Source organism: Panthera tigris, chromosome E2, assembly GCF_018350195.1.
Source record: "Panthera tigris isolate Pti1 chromosome E2, P.tigris_Pti1_mat1.1, whole genome shotgun sequence".
In the NCBI taxonomy this organism is placed as follows: Eukaryota; Metazoa; Chordata; class Mammalia; order Carnivora; family Felidae; genus Panthera; species Panthera tigris.
Window position 1 is genome coordinate 14,798,240 of NC_056674.1, and position 17,273 is coordinate 14,815,512.

General features: G+C 60.6%; 2 protein-coding genes and 1 non-coding gene across 8 annotated transcripts; 1 reads left to right on the plus strand and 2 right to left on the minus strand.

Moving 5' to 3' along the window:
- Nucleotides 1-251: 251 nt before the first annotated feature.
- PLEKHG2 (pleckstrin homology and RhoGEF domain containing G2) lies at nt 252-13,559 on the minus strand. Of its 6 annotated transcripts, none has more exons than XM_042969435.1 (19): nt 9,973-10,921; nt 9,236-9,323; nt 8,103-8,371; nt 7,921-8,021; nt 7,068-7,134; nt 6,915-6,961; nt 6,524-6,674; nt 6,087-6,224; nt 5,719-5,919; nt 5,167-5,259; nt 4,993-5,079; nt 4,126-4,159; nt 3,932-4,033; nt 3,766-3,813; nt 3,648-3,686; nt 3,467-3,483; nt 3,183-3,359; nt 2,169-3,093; nt 252-2,089 (listed from the first exon to the last, which is right to left on the minus strand). In XM_042969435.1, the coding sequence occupies exons 2-19, from the start codon at nt 9,300-9,302 to the stop codon at nt 465-467; spliced, it is 4,188 nt and encodes a 1,395-aa protein (XP_042825369.1). In that variant the 5' UTR covers nt 9,303-9,323; nt 9,973-10,921; the 3' UTR covers nt 252-464. The 6 variants fall into 6 exon arrangements, with proteins under 6 accessions (XP_042825369.1, XP_042825368.1, XP_042825367.1 ...); XM_042969434.1 differs by having other exon boundaries at nt 9,194-9,323; XM_042969433.1 differs by lacking the exon at nt 9,973-10,921 and adding an exon at nt 13,491-13,559 and having other exon boundaries at nt 4,993-5,259; nt 9,194-9,323.
- On the plus strand, nt 11,140-11,232 carry TRNAI-UAU. The gene is given in 2 exon segments: nt 11,140-11,177; nt 11,197-11,232. It is a non-coding gene; the product is annotated as a tRNA-Ile (tRNA).
- A 711-nt stretch (nt 13,560-14,270) lies between the features above and the next one.
- ZFP36 (ZFP36 ring finger protein) lies at nt 14,271-16,748 on the minus strand. The gene is made up of 2 exons (XM_007096900.2): nt 16,666-16,748; nt 14,271-15,835 (listed from the first exon to the last, which is right to left on the minus strand). The coding sequence occupies exons 1-2, from the start codon at nt 16,687-16,689 to the stop codon at nt 14,882-14,884; spliced, it is 978 nt and encodes a 325-aa protein (XP_007096962.2). The 5' UTR covers nt 16,690-16,748; the 3' UTR covers nt 14,271-14,881.
- Nucleotides 16,749-17,273: the final 525 nt, after the last annotated feature.

Sequence of the window (17,273 nt, forward strand, 5' to 3'; positions counted from 1 at the left end):
ACGGACTTCCACGTCTGCCTGGGACAGAGCTGCTTAACTTGGCTTTCCTGGATGGCATCAAGCCGTTCATAAACTCTGAAACAGCACACACCAAAACTCTAATGGGTGGTTGTCAGCAATGCTCAAAGAAGTTGGAGATTCCCCCCCCACCCCGTACTGAGCCACGGATTCGTGCTGTGTCAGCCCTTCCCATTCGTCGTCTGGTCCTCCCCCACTGCCTCCGGAATGGGAAAAGATACAGAACTTCAAAATATGAATGAACAAAATATTAATGACAGCCCCTTCCCCCATCCCTGTTGAGTTAATCAAGGTAAGGAGAGCCATTTGCCAAAGCAGATCCCAGTTGCTGGAAAGCTGCAGCAATTTTTACACCTTTGTTCAGTGTCTGGACATCTGGGTGAAGTTCTGAGGGTCTGTGGTGTCTGGTTGAAGTCCTTGCTTTTCAAGAAGTCTGATATCCTGGCTCACATGTGGAAAGGGGCATCAGGAGCTCCCTGGGCCCTACGAAGGCCCACAGATTCCTGGGTGGGGGCCAAGAGAGCAGGATGGTTTAACCTGACCTGGGCCTTGGCTGGCCGTAGCCGCCCACCGCCCCCGACATGGATGTTGACCGTGGTGGCATAGCTGAGCCTCCTGGCTGGGGGTGGTGGGGGCTGAGGCTGGGGTGGTGGTGAAGGTGCCCGCGATGCCGGGGCAGAGGAGGACCAGGGACCCCGGGAGGCTGGGGGAACTTCTCCCCCAGGCCCTTGTCTCCGAGCGAGACTTTGGCTGATGTAGGACGCTGCCAGGTATCTTGAGAGGGCAGCTGCACTGGGACCCAGGAGCTGACGGGTTGGAGGAGGGGGACTGTGGGGTGGGGTCAACTCTGAAGACTCTGACCGGGCGACATGAGACACCGGGTGGCCTCCTGGTTTGGAGAAAACCATGGTGGTTGGAACCGGGATGGGTAACAGGCCCTGACTGTCCCGAGAGCCTTCCTGCTCAGGCAAAGCGGTCGCAGCTGGAACATGAGTGTCCGTGAGGCTCTTCTGCTCCAACAAAGGTGTAACTTTTTGGACGTGGAGGTCTGTGAAGCTTTGTTCCTGAAGCAGAGGTGCAGCAGATAGCCCCTGGATGTCTGGGAGGCCTCCCTGCTTGGGCAAAGGCGGGAGGGCTTGGAGGGCTTGGGCCTGGGTGTCCGTGAGGCCTTGTTGCCGGGGCAAAGGTGCGGCAGCTGGGACGTTCGGGTTCTGGGGCAAGGACAGTGGGGCGTCGGCTGGGATCTGACGGTCTAGGCAGCTTCCGTGTGCAGGCACAGGTGAGGTACCCGGAACCTGAATGTCTGAGAGGTCTTGGGGCAGAGGCAGCGGGGCATTGGCTGGGGTCTGGTGGCTTAGGCGGCCTCCGTACGCAGGCCCAGGTGAAGTACCTGGGACCTGAACGTCTGGGAGGTCACGCTGCAAGGGCAGTGGAGTGTTGCCTGGGAGCTGACGGTCCGGGCTGCTTCCGGGCGTAAGCAAAGTGTTGACGGCTTGCTCACAAACAGCAGCTGGGAACTGAACATCCCCGGAACCGCCTTGCTTCGTTGACAGGGTGGTGGTTGGGCTCTGGCTCTGTAGGTGGCCTTCTTTCTTGAGCACAGGAGTGGTGGCTAAACCCATGGCATCAGAACCACGTCCCTGCTTGGGTACAGCTGGGCTGGTTGGAACCTCGATGTCCACGTGGCCTCTGTGCTCAGGCAAAGGCGTGGTAGCTGGAACTTGGGTTTCCAGGTGGCCTTCTTGATCAGGTAAAGTTGTAGCTGGAACCTGATCGCGTGGGGGGTCTTCTTGCTCGGGCAAGGGTGTGGGGGCTCCAGCCACACTCTGTATATTCCAGAGGCCTCCTTGCCCAGGCAAAGGGGTAGCAGCTGGAACCTGGATGCTCAGACGGTCTTGCTCAGGCAAATTTGAAACATTTAGACCCTGGCCACCCAGGCAGCCTCCCTGCTTAGACAAAGGTGTGGCAGCTTGAACCCGGGTGGCAGGACCCAGAGGGACAGATTCCTGGGCACACGTCAGCGGGAAGGCCAGCTCACATACCAGCACGTGTCCAAAGGCAGGCAGGGGCCCTGTGTGCACAGCAAGAACGGAGTCAGGACCGCGATCTCAGTGTGGGCCGTCTCTGCTGACCACACACCCGGACCTCACCTGGCTCGGCCTGCTCACGGGGCAGGGAGGGGGACAGCTGCGGCTGGGCCAGAGCACGGGGCCGGCGGCGGGGCGCGTTGGCCGACGCCCGGGTCTCCGCCCGCTGCATCTGCTGGATCCGCTCGCTGTAAAGCCGGGCCAGCTCTCGCACTCGGGAAGCTGTCCTCTCCGAACTCGGGGCTCCTGCCTTCCCACTCCCGCCACCTCCACCCAGATCCGAGTCTTCCAGGATGAGCAGTGGCTCTGGGAAACCGGGCCGGGTCAGCTGCCCCTGCTCCAGTGCCTGCCAGGCGCTCCGGATTTCTGAACAAGAGCGGAATCCCAGCTCATCTGAGAATCCCTGGTCTCGGGTGACCTCCTGGGACTGGAAATCTGGGAAGGATTCCCCTTCCTCAGGATCCTGCTGCCCTACCCTGCCCCCAGAGGACCGCTCTCCTTTGGTGGAACTGCTTCCAGGAAACAGTTCTCTCCTCGTGGCTAGAGCCTCATCGGGCTCCCGCAGAGCTCCCTGAAGCCAGGAATCACAGGGAAGGGCGGGAGTGCTGGGAAGGCTAGGAATGTCAGGGACACTAGGGATGGATGGAAGGCAGGGCATTTCAAAAACATTGGAGATGTCAGGGAGGCTGGGAAGGTGGGGAATCTTGGGAATTTCAGACAGGCTGGGAATTTCAGGGAGGTTGGGTACGTCTGGACTTTTGGTACGGCTGGGAACGTCGGGAATTTCAGCCGCACTGGAACTTTCGAGCCCTTCTAGCACATGGAGTGGGGAAGGCTCCCGTTCATCCAACTCCAGCTCTTCCTCCTCCTCCTCTTCTGAAGAGTCCCGGCTGGGAAGGGCTTGGAATGTGAGGGCTTCACTGTCGCCTGGCACCTGCGAGTCTCCAGGGAACGCGGTGATGTCGTGGGGGGGCGGCTGTAGTGGGCACTGGGGAAGAGGCCAAAGATACCATGGTGGGCTGGCCCTCCGGCCCCCCGGACTGTGCCAAGGACGCCCTGATGTGACACCCAGCTCACCCCTGGATCCCGGAGGCCTCTTTGGCTCAGCAGCTCCAGGATCTCCTCCGTGATCGAGGTCCCGGAGGGTTCCAGCGTGGGGGGGCCAGGGTCCTCTAGGTCCTCAGGGGGTCCGGAAGCTGGAACTGGTGGCTGAGGCTCCAAGGGGGGGTAGAGCTCCCCCTCACTGCCAGCATGCTGTGAGCAAGGAAGGAGGACGGAGGGCAAGAGTCGAGGGCCGCCCATCTCTTCCTCCCAGACTCAGGAGTCCGGGTCCCCAGACCCTGTGCTAGGGTATTTCTTACCTTGAGTCTAGGCTTAGCTGCGATGGAGAGATGAGAAAGAGAAGAGTGAGATGCAGAATCTGGATGATTCCTTACAGCCGATCCGCTGCCCCTATCAGCCCTCCCCCACGCACACGGGGCATCTCTCGGGAAGAGATCGACAGAGAGGCATGGACCCGGCCGGGCTAGGGTGGCCACTTACCATTCTGTGCAAACATAACATACGGGTCCTTTACTGGCTCTGGGGAGAGGACACAGGGACGTCAGGGGCCCAGCTCCCCCCGCGTTCTCTCGTCAACTTTCAGGTGGAGGACACTCACCAGACTGTCTGCGGCCACGGCGGGTAGCAGAGGGTCCTGGAGACGGAGCTGTGGGAGAGGCAGAGGAGAACCCCACGATGAGCCCAGCCCCAGGCTGGAGGGGACAGGCCGGGGGTACAATTCCTGGGGGAGAAGCGGGGGAACCTCAGGGTTTCATCTTCTTTACCTGTGTTCCTTCGTCCAGGGGTGAAATTTCTAGCATCCCGAGGTCGGGGAGACCCAAGAGGGGGCGTCGGGGGCTCTGGGATGGGCTTACTTTTAGGAGCACCTGCGGGGAGACATCGGGAACCCCGTGATCTACTTTTCCTTGGAAGTCATCCTCCTACTTCCACATCCTCCCAACCCAAGGCCCCAACTCACCGTGCAGGCTGTTTTCAAGGAGAACTTGTTTTGCCTGAAAGAGACCAGGGTGAGGGGCTGCGTCGCCGGGGGGCTGCCTCCGAGCGCCCCAGTCACAGTCCTATTAACGGGTGCTACTCTGTATGAGGCACGTCACACGACTGGTGATTATTAGTAGTCACCACAGGTGTGCGAACTCGGTGCTCTGACTCCTCCAGGTGAGGAAACCGAGGCCAGAAAGGTAGCGTCCCTTGCCCAAAGTCACACAGCAGCGATGTGGTGGAGCTGGGATTCAAACCCAGGCAGGAATTTATTTTTATCTACTTGTTTTTTTAAAGAGTTGGCATCGTCTTACTTATTTTTTTAACGTTTTATTTATTTTTGAGAGAGGGGCGCCTGGGTGGCTCAGTCGGTTGAGCAACCGACTTCCGGCTCAGGTCACGATCGCACGGTTTGTGAGTTCGAGCCCCGCGTCGGGCTCTGTGCTGACAGCTCGGAGCCTGGAGCCCGCTTCGGATGCTGTGTCTCCCTCGCTCTCTGCCCCTCCCCCACTCATGCTCTGTCTCAGAAATAAGTGAACGTTAAAAAAAAATACTTTTGAGAGAGTGCAAGTGGGGGAGGGGCAGAGAGACGGGGACAGAGGATCCCGTGAAGGCTCTGTCTTGACTGCAGCGAGCTCAATGTGGGGCTCACACTCATGAACCGGGAGAGCTGAAGTCAGATGCTTAACCGACTGAGCCACCCAGGTGCCCCCCTCCTTTTCTTTTTAAAATGCAACTTATTGATCACGGTCTAAGCGAGCCCCCTACTCTCAGGGTCTCGTAGCACTACGGGAGGGGGGTGGTCCTCCAGCATTCCGAAGCCCCTTGGATATGGCAGGAGCTGTACCTTGGCGGGGATGGAGGCGGGGTGGTTCTCAAAGAAAAGGCGCTGGAGACAGTGAATCCACAGCCTCTTCTCTTCTTGGTTCTTGGCCTGGGGGTGGGATAGGGAGTCGGGAGCCAGGTGGAAGGTCTGGGGGCTGAGGGGAACCCTGACCGCCCAGCCCCACCTTGCACTCACCTGGAGCAGGTGCCTGTGTTTGGGAATGGTCAGGTCGGACACCTTGAACCCTAGAGGATCTCGAGGACTCTCGCTCACACTCAGGTTGCAGCACTGGGTAAGGGGGACAGAACGGGGCAGGGAGCTCAGAGCCCCGAGACTCAGTGTGTATCTGGGTTCCTACCTCCTAGAAAGATGTGCCCCATGAGGTTGTGTGGCGGGTCCCCTTACCCCCGGTGGAGCCCCCCCTCCCCCACCGGGCTGGGCTCTGCTCTCCCTCACCAGTCCCTCGCCCTCATCTGGGTCCAGATGTGCTCCCCTCAGGAAGATGCTTGCCTGGTGGGCGAATCCAGCCCCTCCACCGGCCCTCACCTGTATCCTGAGGCCCTCACCCTTCATTAAACTTCACCCCCATCCTTGGACTCAAGAAAATACGGCCCTCAGATTGAGGCTGGGTTGTTCCTCCTTTGCAGACCCCGCCTGCCCCCAGCTATCCCGCAGGTACACAGGTGTAGGTATCCAGAATACACCTTGCAGGTGACACCCTGGTCCTGCCCCCAACCCTGAACTCACGAAGATATGGCCCTTGTAGGTGTACTCCGGACCCCGGCGTTTGGCCACGAGCAGCATCCGTGAGAAGAGAAAGAGCAGCCTCTCGCCCCCTCGAAGTCGGGGGCCGCCCCCTCCGCCACCTCGGAACGCGCCCTCTAGCACCAGCTCCCCGAAAGCACTGAGCTCCGGGCCAGTCCAGCCGCCAAGCCGCCGCTGCACTTCCTGCCGGGCCCGCCAGGTGCGCAGGGCACAGGGGCGCGCACACACACCAAGACCAGGAGGTTAGCAACAAGGCTGCACTACCCCAGCCCGTCCTCCGAGGCCACCCCCGCCAAAGGCCCTCGTGCCCACTGCCCCCATCCAGCAGCCCCAGCCCACCCTGGGGTCACCTGGAGGCGCGCAGCATGCTCCTGCTTGCGTTTCATGTCATTGATGTACCAGGCGACCGCTGTCATGGACACAATGGCCTCCTCCACCATCTCACGGCCCCCGGCGCCCGGGCCCTCTGCCCAGTGCTTGCCTAGCTCCTGCCAGGCAGGCACCCAGGGAGGGAACAGAGACAAGAGAAAAGGATGGTAATGATAGGAGACAGACAGATACCAAGGCAGCGACAGAGGTGGCGACCCAGAGGAGGACAGAGACAAACAGGCAGAGACACAAAGAGGAATCAGCTGGAGCCAGTCCCCACTGGTGGCAAGAACTTGCCCCCGACTGCTGGCCCAGTTTCTAGGGACTTGTCCTGGGTCCACCCTGCAGCTGTACCACCAGGCGGTCAACGGCCAGGACCTTGCCCTCCCCGAGCAGCACCCCCAGGGCCACGCCTGACCTGCAACAGCAGATGGTACTTGAGGATGCGCTGAACAGGCTTCAGCAGGAAGCTCTGCAGGGGCAGCGAGTGGCGGAGCTGGGCCTGGCGCTCCTGCAGCCACAGGGCTGCGGGCGGGGACAGCGACAGCTCCCGGAGCAGGGCTAGGGAGCTGGGGGCGGGGCACAGGTCAGGGGGCTGGCAGCCCCCAGCGGGGAGGGCGCGGCGGGGCGTGGTCAGGGTTTCAGGGGCTGGCAGGGGTCAGGGGCAGCTTAGGGAGAGCTCGGTTAAGGTCATAGGCTGGCAGGGGCTGGAGCTGGATGGGTCGAGGTGGAGGGAGGTTGGCTGGCACATCAACTCAGCGGGCAAAGGCCTGGGGCCCAGCGGGGGCTCCTCACTCCTCACCCCTCACCTCGGGTAGTTCATGCAGTACAATGTGTAGATGTCAAAATCCTCACTCTGTGGGTGACACAGCAGTTAGGGAGACCTGAGGTCCCAACTCCCCGGGACCCCCCCCGCCTTACCCCAGCCCCATCCCGGACTGAGAGCCCCCACCCTGACTCACCCTTTGCACGAAGCACTCGGCAATGCCCCCTGCGCTGCTGCTGCCCTCCAGGTCCTCCAGGAGCTCACTGTGGGGGAGAGGGCGAGGTCAGGGACTGCCCTGTCCCCACAGCCCCCCGTGGGACGACTCCAGGAGGCTGGGGACTTGGTGGCTGCCAGGATCTCTCAAGGGGCTATCGTATCCGAAGGGAGTCTTCTGATTGCTACGTGGGGAGATCACAACCCCGCTCAGACTTTGTCCATGGACAGCGTCCCGTTCCTCAGCCCCAAATCTTGTCACAGCTGCCATGAGCCTAGGGATCTCGTGATATGACCCAGGGAGAGGGGTGTCATGGCCCTCAAAGCTGGGATCGTCTTAAGAGGCTGCTGTGATCCCGACATCTTGTCATGTCATCTCAGAGCTCCTGCAATAACGTTGAGATCGATCTCATCAAGGCACTCAGAGGGGTCAGGATCCTCGGACGCCAGCATCTTCCTCACTGGGTCCAGGCCAACCATCTGATTTGTCTGGGACCGAGGGGCTTCTCGGGACGACGTGGTCACGCGAATGCTCACGCTACCATGATCTTTAGGCCCCCCACCTGAGCCGTGGGTTCACCGTGATCTCAGACCTGACCTAGTGCTGAGACCCATCCCCGTACTTAGATCTCATCTGGGTCCTCGGGCTCCTATCCAACTCCGCCTCCACCACTCTGGTTCCTTCACTCCCCATCATGATCCCTGCCCAGTGTCACTACCTCCCCAGGTACCAGCCTGGAGAGGGGGTCATGGGACTCCAAGGTTTAGGTTAGGATACAGCCCGCCTCCCCTAGCCCTACCAGCTGGTGCCCCTGCCCGTCCCTCCCGCCTCTGACCTGCTGAACTCGTAGATGTCCTCGATGTTGGCAAATAGTATGCCCACCTGCTCCGTGCTCAGCCCTAAGACCCCGCCATCCAGCAGAGGACCCAGGTAGTCCTGTGGGGATGACTGGGGTTATGGGGGGCGGTAGAGGGCTGGCCCGGGTCCCCACTGTGCTCGGGTACCCGCCTGCCTCACCTCCACAATGCTGCGAAGGTCCCGGACATAGGCCCGCTCTGTCTCCACGATCTCGCGAGCCACTCGCTCTAGCCTCGAGGGTTTGGCGGAACCCGGAGTCCCCACCGGTGACAGATGCAGGCGGATGGGGGGTCCTGGAAGGGGCTCTGGCCTAGAGGCCGAGCAGGCTGGGGCGGGCCCTGGAGCCGGGTCCCCCTCGGAGCCCACCGTGCTCAGGGATGTGGAGCTCCCAGAACCTCGGGGGGAGGCCATGGCAGGGGTTGCAGGGGCTGCCAGGGGTGAGAAGCAGGAGGTCAGGCCGTCTCCCCAGCTGAATGAGTGCAGCCCTACACTCACCCACCCCAGGTCAGCATCTGCCCCTCCCCTCCTCCCGGGGCTCCCTTCGCCTCTTGCCACTGCACTGTCTTGGTCCTGTCCTGTTCTCTCCCATCAGGATCTTCTCTGGGCTTCGACCTCCACTTTTCTAATCCACCTCCGTGTGTCAGCCTGGGCGATCTTTATTAATTTGCCCGTTTGACCCTGTCACTTTAAGTATAACCCCTTCATGCCCTCAGGAGAAAGTCCAAACTCCTCAGATCCACACTGCCCTACGCAACGTGGCCACCAGAGACTTTTCCAGTCTGTTCTCTTCCCACAGACACACCACTTCTCACACTCCAGACTCCAGTCGTATTCGGCTGCCTTCAGTTACTTAAAAACACAGCCTTCTCTCACCTCTACGCATACTTTTCCCTCTGTGTGGAATACTCTTCCTTGCTTTTCCCAACTCATTGCTCCTTATCTTTTAATTCTATTATGTCTCCTCCTCCAGGAAGCCTCCATTGAGTTCCCATACTGGGCTCCCACAGGGAGAGGAAAGGGCAATCACCCCCACCCCCACCCCCGCCCAGGCTTGACCGCTGGACTCTGGGTGTCCGCCTCCGGACTGTCACCATCTAGGGATGGTTCCATCTGCCCCACCAGACTTGGGAACTCTGTGTAGGCAGAGCTGGGACTGTCTTGGTCACCCTATGTGGCCAGCACTGGGCCAGCCAGTGTCTTGAATGAAGGAACAAACGCCCAGCAAGCTCCACCCTCCCTTGGACTCTCACCTGTCTGGGTCTCACACACAGCTGCGCAGTCACACACTTCACCTGTGGGGCCACCGCCAAGGCTAGGGCTGGGTTTGGACAGGCTCGGTCCGCGGGCTCCCTCGGGCATGGCTGAGTGGCTCAGCGGCTTCTGCGGAAAGACCCCCTTCTCGGATATCAGGACCCCATCGGCTTCCCCGCCGCCCACACTCACAGATTAGGCCAGAGAATTAGGAGTGTGATCTAAGTCCAGGAGGCACGGAGAGTAAATAATGGGGCAGACAGAGGCATAGTGATAGAAAGAGGGGCACCAGGAGAGATAACGCAGAGAAAAAGATGGAAAGGTTGAGACAAAGAAGAGTGAAGCTAGGAGTCTGGTCTGTCTGGGGCCGGAGGCTCAGGGATCCTGGGAACGTTTGGGCTCTGGCTGGAGCCGAGGGCGAGGGGCAGGGCTGGGAAAAGCCGTGGGCGGGAGGCCGGGAGGTCCCTGGGGAGGGCGGAGGAGGCTGGGGGACCGGATGCCAGGGTCCTGCAGACGGCTCCCTCCCCCGCCCAGGGCTGCGAGTTGGGGCGCTGGCCCTGAGCCCTCGACCCACTCCCCTCTCCAGCCAGTCCCTCCGCGATCCGCTTACTGTCCCCACCGCCTCAGCGAGGGTCCCCAGCGCCTTCCCACACCCTTTCAGACCCAAACTCCCGCCGGCGCCTCCGCTCGCCCCCCGCCGGCACGCCCCCTCATTGTTCAGCGGCAGCGGCGCCGCCCCCTCCCCCAGCCCGTCGGGGCCCCTCGCCTCCCCCCTCACCTCCCAGGGAGTCTCCAGCCCCGAGCCGAGGCTGCCGGATTCCTATTCAACCCTAGCACGGTCCCCGGGGAGACGCAAAGCCGGACTCCTGGGTCTCTGCAAGTCAGGGGCGTGAACTTCGGGCTCTCAGCCTCCGGGAACCAGAATCCGAGGTCTCTCGGAGAGTGGGATGCAGCGGTCCGAATTTCCTGGTCCTCTCAATGGGGGATGCTGGAGTCTCGACTCTTGGGTCTCAGATGGGGTGCTGGGGACCCAAGTTCCTGAGTCTTCTAGATAGGGCCGTGGGGCGACCGGATTCCTGAATTCCCCTAACTCTAGGAGCAGGGATTAAACCATCTCCAGGCGGGAGCGCAGGGGAGTCCCCAGTTCCTGAGTCCCCTGGAAGGAGTGGGCGTTTCAGCACCAAACAGACTGGCCGGGGCGCTGGGAGTCCGTGTGCCAAGTTCGGATGCTGGGCTCGGATATCTGGGAACCGTTGGAGGTAATCACCGATCTGGGATCCTAAGTTCTTTAAAACGGGGTGCAGAAAGCTCGGCCTCCAGGAACGCGCGGGGCTGACGTCCCGGACTCCCGGCTCCTCCAGGAGGGGGCGCTGGGCACCTGGATATCTGGGGTCCTTTAGCCTGGACGCGGGGTCCCGGGCTTCGGGGTCTCTCACGGAGCGGTGCACAGACGCGCGACGCCAGAGTCCACGACTTTGGACCCTTCGGGTTCTGGGATGAGTACCACGGGGCTCCGGCAGCGGCAGCGCCACATCTGTAGCGGGAGAGTCCGGTCCCAGCTGTGAGGCGGGGGGCGGTCGCCTAGGGCTTCCCCTCCCCCCCGAGCCGCCCCGGCGCACATCCTGTTCCCGCCCGCGGGGGGGAGGGGCTGCCTTCCGGCCAGCCAGCCGGTAAAGGGTTAAGACCCCTCCCCCCTGATTCTGAATATTCATGAGAAGGCGAGTCCCAGAAAGGCTACACCCCCACATTCCAAAAGCTTCTGACTTTTCCCTTTTACAGCAAGGGCCTTCAGGGCGTGAGAATCCGGAACTGGTAACGCACTTTCTCCCATTGGTCAACCGAACAATTCTTATTTGCATATGCAGTAAAGGCGGAGCTGTCCAGCGGGGAGGGTCACGTGTCCAAAAGCGACTGAAGGACCTCGCGGCGCGAGGGTGCGGCCGGAGCTCCAGTGGCGCAATCGGTTAGCGCGCGGTACTTATACGACAGTGCGAGCGGAGCGATGCCGAGGTTGTGAGTTCGATCCTCACCTGGAGCACCTTTTTTTCTGTTACCAGCATTTTACAAATGTACACGTCTCGTAAGTGAACTGAAACATCTACATCACCACTGAGGGGAGCGAGCATTCGATCTTCGGAGTTTTTGGGTTAGAAAGACTCCTGGAACTAAGGCAGCTACCCGGGAGTGTTCTGTACTGTGGGGAGGTGCCCTTTCCATCCTGGCCGCCAGAGGGTGGTATCGTCTCTTATATGCCTGCGAATTCAATTGGGTCTGCAAATCTCAGTTTAAGACTTCTGTAGATGTGTCGGGTTCTCCTCCGCAAACTGTCCAAGGCATTGCTTTTTTTTTCTCCATCTTCTCTCTCTCTTTTTTTCCCAGTTTCATGGAGATGTAATTGCCATATAACATTGTATTAGTCCAAAGTGTACATGATTCGGTATATGTATAAATCGAGAAAAAGAGTTTAGCTGACATCAGTCACGTCACATATTTTTTTTCTCCTGTGTCTTGGATTTTTCACTTTCCCTTTTCCTCCCTTTTTCTGAGTTGGTTTGTTCCTTTCAACAAATACTAAACATGCACTATGTGACCGACTCCTGTTTAGGGTTTAGGTGTGAGTGATAGCGCAGTGAACAAGACAAAGTCCCTGCCGTTGAGGATTTGACATTCTTAGCTGGAGAGACACGTTTCTATAAACATGAAAACTAAGTATATTTTATATGTTAGGTGGTGGTGAATGTCATGGAGAAAGCAGAGCATATGAGAAAGAGGATGGGGTGTTGGAGGTTCGGTGTGGGCTGCAGTAATAGTCAAACACCATCTCACTGAGAAGGCATTTGAGCAGGAACCTAATGGAGGGGAGTAAGCCATAGGGATAACTGGGGAATATTTCAGGTAGCCATAGCAGCCTGTGCAAAGGCCCTGTGGCTGAAGCAGGTCAGGTATAACGGTGGAGCAGCCAGGAAGCCAGTGTGACTAGAGCAAGAGTAGCCAAAGGTAAGAGTCAGGCCACGTAGGCTGGTGAGGTCTTAGGACTTTGCCTTTTATGTGATGGGACTCTGACTCAGGTGTCAGGACAAGTTCCCTGTGGTTGTTTTGCTGGGGAGTGGGGAGAGACTGAGGGCAGGTCCTGGGCCAGGAAAGCGGGAAGGGACTGCTATGAAAGTTCAGGTGGGAGATGATGCTGGATAGGACCACGGTGGGGGCCACAGGAGGAGGCAGGTAGATCTATTTAGAAGGTGAATCAGAGAGAATTGCTGTTGGACTGGGGTGTGAGTGTGACAAGGAAGAGTCAAGGGGACTCCCAGGTGTTTGGTACCGGTAGCCGCTGGTAGGGACCATTTTCTCAAATGAGGTTCGCTTTTGTTTTTACCAGCAGAGACTGTTTTTGCTAAGGCAGGGGCCAGAGATGTCAGTTTCTTGTACCTCAAGTGTCTGTAAATGTCTCCTCATGGCTTGTTCTTGCTCTCTGCCTCCCCACTGTCTTTGGGTCTCCGCATTTCTACAACCCTCTTCTAAGTTTGGGGATCTGAGCCCTTTCCCAAAACTGAGGCGGGGGGGGGGGGGGCAGCTTCCTGGAAGAGGAGATCAATGGCCAGGGCCTGCAAGTGTGCAAGGAGAGCGAGCCAAAGAGGAGGGCAGGAGGAGGGGAGGGGAGAAGGCAGAGGAGGGGAAGCGTCTGGAGAGGGAGAACCCCGACAGGAGACAGCAGAGGGGTGGGGAGGATAGGTGGAACCGAGGCGACAAGGAGTGAGAGGCAGGGGGGGAAAGGGTGGAGAGGGCAGGAAGAGGGGAGAAGGGAGAGGAAGAGAACCGAAGGAAAGAGAAAAGGGGGTAAGGGACAGGGGGTGGGGGCTGGAAGGGGAACACAATAAAAAGGGGAGAGGAAGAGTTGGAGAGGGTGAGGGGGGAAGGGTGGCGCAGGAGGGTAAGGGAGGAGGAACTGACGGGGGGAGGGCGGGAGAGGAGAGGGAAGTGGGGATGGGGAGAGGAAAGCGGGGGGGCGGGGGGAAGGGGTAGGGGGGGCGGAGGCGGCGGCGGAAGGGGGGCGGGGCGCCGGCGCTGACGCGGGGCGGCTTCCGGGCTCGGGGCGGCCGGCTCCCCCGCCCCAGGGTGGTTCCCGCCGCCTGTTGCCTTGTATGGTCCGAGGACGCCGCTGTCCTCGGGGCCCCGCCCGACGCGGCCGCGACCCACACTCTTGGCCCGGCGAGCCCGACCCCCGGCTCGGCCCCGCCTGGAGCGCGGAACCTCGAGCTTCCGAGGACCCCCAAATGCCGAGATCCCGCAATACCGAACTTTTCGGGCCCCGCCGGGCCAAGACTCTGCAATTCCGAGGACCTGGGGGCCCGGAAAGCCAGAATGCTGCATTCTGGGATCCCGGAAAGTTTTCTGAGACACCCAAGGGCCTCGAATTCTAAGTCGCCTAGACTACCTCTGAGATTCTGGAATCCTGAAGCTTTCAAGCTCCCTCCCCCAGGGGGTTCCGAAAGGCTGAGTCCCCCAGGCTCTCACGTCCTGGAACGCCGGGGAGTGGGCTCCCAGGACGCCCCGACTTTCGGGACGCCCCCTCCCCCACTCGCCGCGCCCGGCCGCCCCCGTCCGCCCTGGGCTCGCGCCCCGGCACATTCCGTCCTCTCCGCCCCGCCCCGCCCTCCTCCCTCGGCCCCGTGGGGACGGAAACATGCCCTCCCCGCCCGCGCCCGGCCGAGAGCTGGGTCGAGGAGCCCGGCTAGACGGGAACGCCTGCACCCCCGCGCCCCGGGAACTGGCTCTCCGAGTTCTTGAGGTGACCTCACCTGGCCCCGCCCTCTCAGGTGGACGGCCGGGCCAGGTGACGTCACTTCCTGCCAGGTAAGCGCCCCTGGCTGCTCGGTCGGCCGGGGTTTCGGTTGACCCTGTCTATCCCTAAAAAAGGTGCCCCGCCACCCTCCCCGCCCCTCTTACTGCTTCGAGACCGCACAAAATCCAGGATTCAGGTTTACACACAGATTCCTTTTATTTAAAAATTCCAAAAAACACAAAAATAAACTTTTAACAATATATATTACTTAATATATTATAGTATACTTATAACAATAATTATTCCATCTTTTCCAATATTACAAAAATGAAGAAGAAAAACACAAGGGAAGCAGACGACCCAATATATATAAATACTATAAAATCTATTAGAATAAATAAAGTCGTCATAAATAAAGGGCCCAATGGCTGGGGGGATGGGGCAGGGTGGGTGTTTGGCAATGGCTTTGGCAACTTGCTTTTGGAGGGAAATTTTGAGCACCAGGATTCCCCCTCAGGGGGAGGCTCCAGTCACCACCAGACACTGGAACCTCAGGGTCTAGGAGAAATGGGGAGGGGGGGGCAGTAGGAGCCTATTATTCACAGCATTGGGAAAGAGGGGCGGGTAGAGGGCTCACTACCTTCCTCAAATCTGCTACATTTTTTTTTTACAGGACCCCAGAAAACACTCCTGCCCCCAACACCATGAACACCGAGCTTGCACACTGGGGACCTGCCCCAGCGTGGGGTCAGGGGAGTGGGTTAATGCACTTTGGACGTTGGGGGAGGGGGGAGGCTACTTGACTGAGTCCCCCAGTTCCCCACAGCCCCAGGGCCCCTGTGGAGCCCACAGCAAAACAGAAATGGCCCCCTTGAGATCCAGCTGATCTGTACCGGGCAGGCACTTATCACTCAGAAACAGAGATTCGATTGAAGATGGGGAGGCGCCGGGGGGCTGCAGGTGGCTGAGGTGGCCCAAAAACCCCAGCCTCGAAGACGGGCGAGTCGGATCCCCCCAGGCTGCTGCCACTGCTGGCATATTCATCAGGATCAGATCCCAGGGAGTGTGCAGAGGGGCTCCGAGCCAGGCCACCCAAGGGCCCCCAGACGCTACCCGGCGTAGCCCTTCGGCAGGAGGGGCAACAGGCTGGGGTGGGGTCCCTTCGGGCCACAGGGGTCCCAGGGGCAGCAGAGAAAGCAGAGGGTGAAAGCGGAAGGTCCCCAGGCGGTGGTGGTGGGGAGCTGGAGGGAGAGAAGGAGCATGAGGACAGGGAAGGGCCTGCCAGGCCCGCTGGTGGTGGTGATGGTCTGCGGCCGGAGGGCAGGCCTGAGAAGCTGATGCTCTGGCGAAGCACATGGGGGTGGCCTGGGACAGCCAGATCCTCGCTGGGGTTGTGGATGAAGTGGCAGCGTGAGCCGTAGGGGCAGCGGCCCTGGAGGTAGAACTTGTGGCAGAGTTCTGTCTTGTACTTGGGGTGGCGACTGGCCTGGCGCAGCTCGCCCAGACCGTGGGCAAACTGGCACTTAGCCCCATAGCGGCAGCGCCCGCTCTCTGAGAAGGTCCGACATAGCTCAGTCTTGTAGCGGGATGAGGTGGTGGGGGTCGCAGTAGGTGAGGTGGGTGAGGGTGACAGTTCAGGGCCTGGGCGGGGAGCCAGGGGTGCGAAGCCTGGGGGTGGCGGGACCCAGCCACAGCTTCGACCCTCCACCAGGCTGGTGGAGCGGCCAGGCAGACGGGCACCGACCCCAGCCGGGCTGTTGTCGGGCGAGCTGAGGCTCCAGAGCCCGGAGGAGGCCCAGCCTGGGCTGGACTCAGTCTCTCCGTGGTCAGATGGCAGGTCAGGGCTCAGCGACAGGAGGCTCTGTGGGAACAGGGACCGGTTAAGACACCGAAAATGCTGGGTGACGCCCCACCACAGCTGCAGGGCACCTAAGAGCTTGCCAGTCCGGTTTGTGGGCTCCCGGCCCGAGCCCCACCTGCCCACGTTAAAACATGGGCTCCCGATTTGGAGGTTCTGAGTTTACTCGCGACGGAAGCCCGTCCCGAGGCACCCAGGCACTCCGGCTCCCCCGGCTGGATCGAGAGGAGACCCCAGCCTTCCCGAAGAGGACAGGCACGCCACTGTCCTCTCAGTTTTGAGCCTCTGGGCCTCTCGGGATCTGACCCCCGCGCCTCGGGTTCTCCAGTTTCACAACTGGAGGAGCAGGCAAACTTCACCCAGGCAGGGGCCGGGATCTCGTCGCTTTTCGAGTTCCCAGAGTTCCCCGCTGGGTCAAGGGGTGGAGAGACAGAAGTCGGCTTCCCCTCACCCCGAGACTCCAGCCCCAGAAACGCCTCCGCGCAAAACCGCGCCCTCAGCAACTACTAAGGGGGTGAAACCAGGTGTGGGGCCATTTCCGCCTCCAGACAGCCCTAGTCTGAGAAAAGTCTTCCACTTTTCCACCTCCAAGGGCCACCCCACCAATGTCTGGGCCGAGACCCGAAAGTCGCAGGCTCCATTTCACCTCTAGAGGATCGCACAGGTCGGAGAAGGGAGGCAGGGCCCCCGGGCTGGAGTGTGAGGCTCCATGGAGCTCCAGTTTGAGAAAGGAGCCGGAGGTCCCGGGCCAGAGTTTTCGGCGCTGGAGAGCCCTAGCTTAAGAAGGGGGTCAGGCATGCGGACACCGGGGGTGCCGGTCGGCGGGGGCTCACCTCGTAGATGGCGGCGAGATCCATGGCGGCGCGAACGGCCGATGGGCTGAGAACTCGGCCAAAAGTGGGAGCGCTGAAGTCAGGCTGCGGTTGGCTGCTGGAGTCGGTGTTTTTATAGAGACGAAGTGAGGAGGCGGGGCCAGCGGGGCCCGCCCGGGTGGGTGGGGCCAGGAGGGGCGCTTCCCGGACGCGCGCCCCCAGCAAGGCCCGCCCGGCACCCCGCCGGGACGCGCGGGGAGGCGGGCCCGCGACCGGGCGGGGAGTGCCCACGGTGGGGGGCGGGGGGAGGGGTGTCGGCCCAGTTTTCAAGGCTGGAGACTGAGGCGCGGAGAATCGAACCGAGCCGTGGTGGGGGCAGGGCTCCTGGGGGAATTGACCTGGGCAGGGGCCAAGAGGGCGTGCGCGGGAGAGACGGCCGGGGGGGGGGGGGGGGGGGAGGCGAAGAGAGACGCAGAGCGAGAAAGAGACAGAAATGGAGAGACCCGAAGAGAAAAACAGAGACAGGGAGGGAGAGACACACACTGGGAGACGGACACTGACAGGGTGAAACAGGGCAGGGAGAGGAGGATAAGTTGGGAGACAGAAAAGACATGGTAGAGCGTCCCAAA

Excerpts from the sequence above, each read along its gene's own strand:
- PLEKHG2 (XM_042969433.1), bottom strand. The coding sequence starts at position 9,302 with ATGCCCGAGGGAGCCCGCGGACCGAGCCTGTCCAAACCCAGCCCTAGC. Across the intron at positions 7,135-7,920 it reads GACATCTACGAGTTCAGCAG|TGAGCTCCTGGAGGACCTGG; the intron begins GTCAGAGGCGGG and ends TCTCCCCCACAG. Across the intron at positions 6,225-6,523 it reads AGTACCATCTGCTGTTGCAG|GAGCTAGGCAAGCACTGGGC; the intron begins GTCAGGCGTGGC and ends CCTGCCTGGCAG.
- ZFP36 (XM_007096900.2), bottom strand. The coding sequence starts at position 16,689 with ATGGATCTCGCCGCCATCTACGAG. Across the intron at positions 15,836-16,665 it reads ATCTCGCCGCCATCTACGAG|AGCCTCCTGTCGCTGAGCCC; the intron begins GTGAGCCCCCGC and ends CTGTTCCCACAG.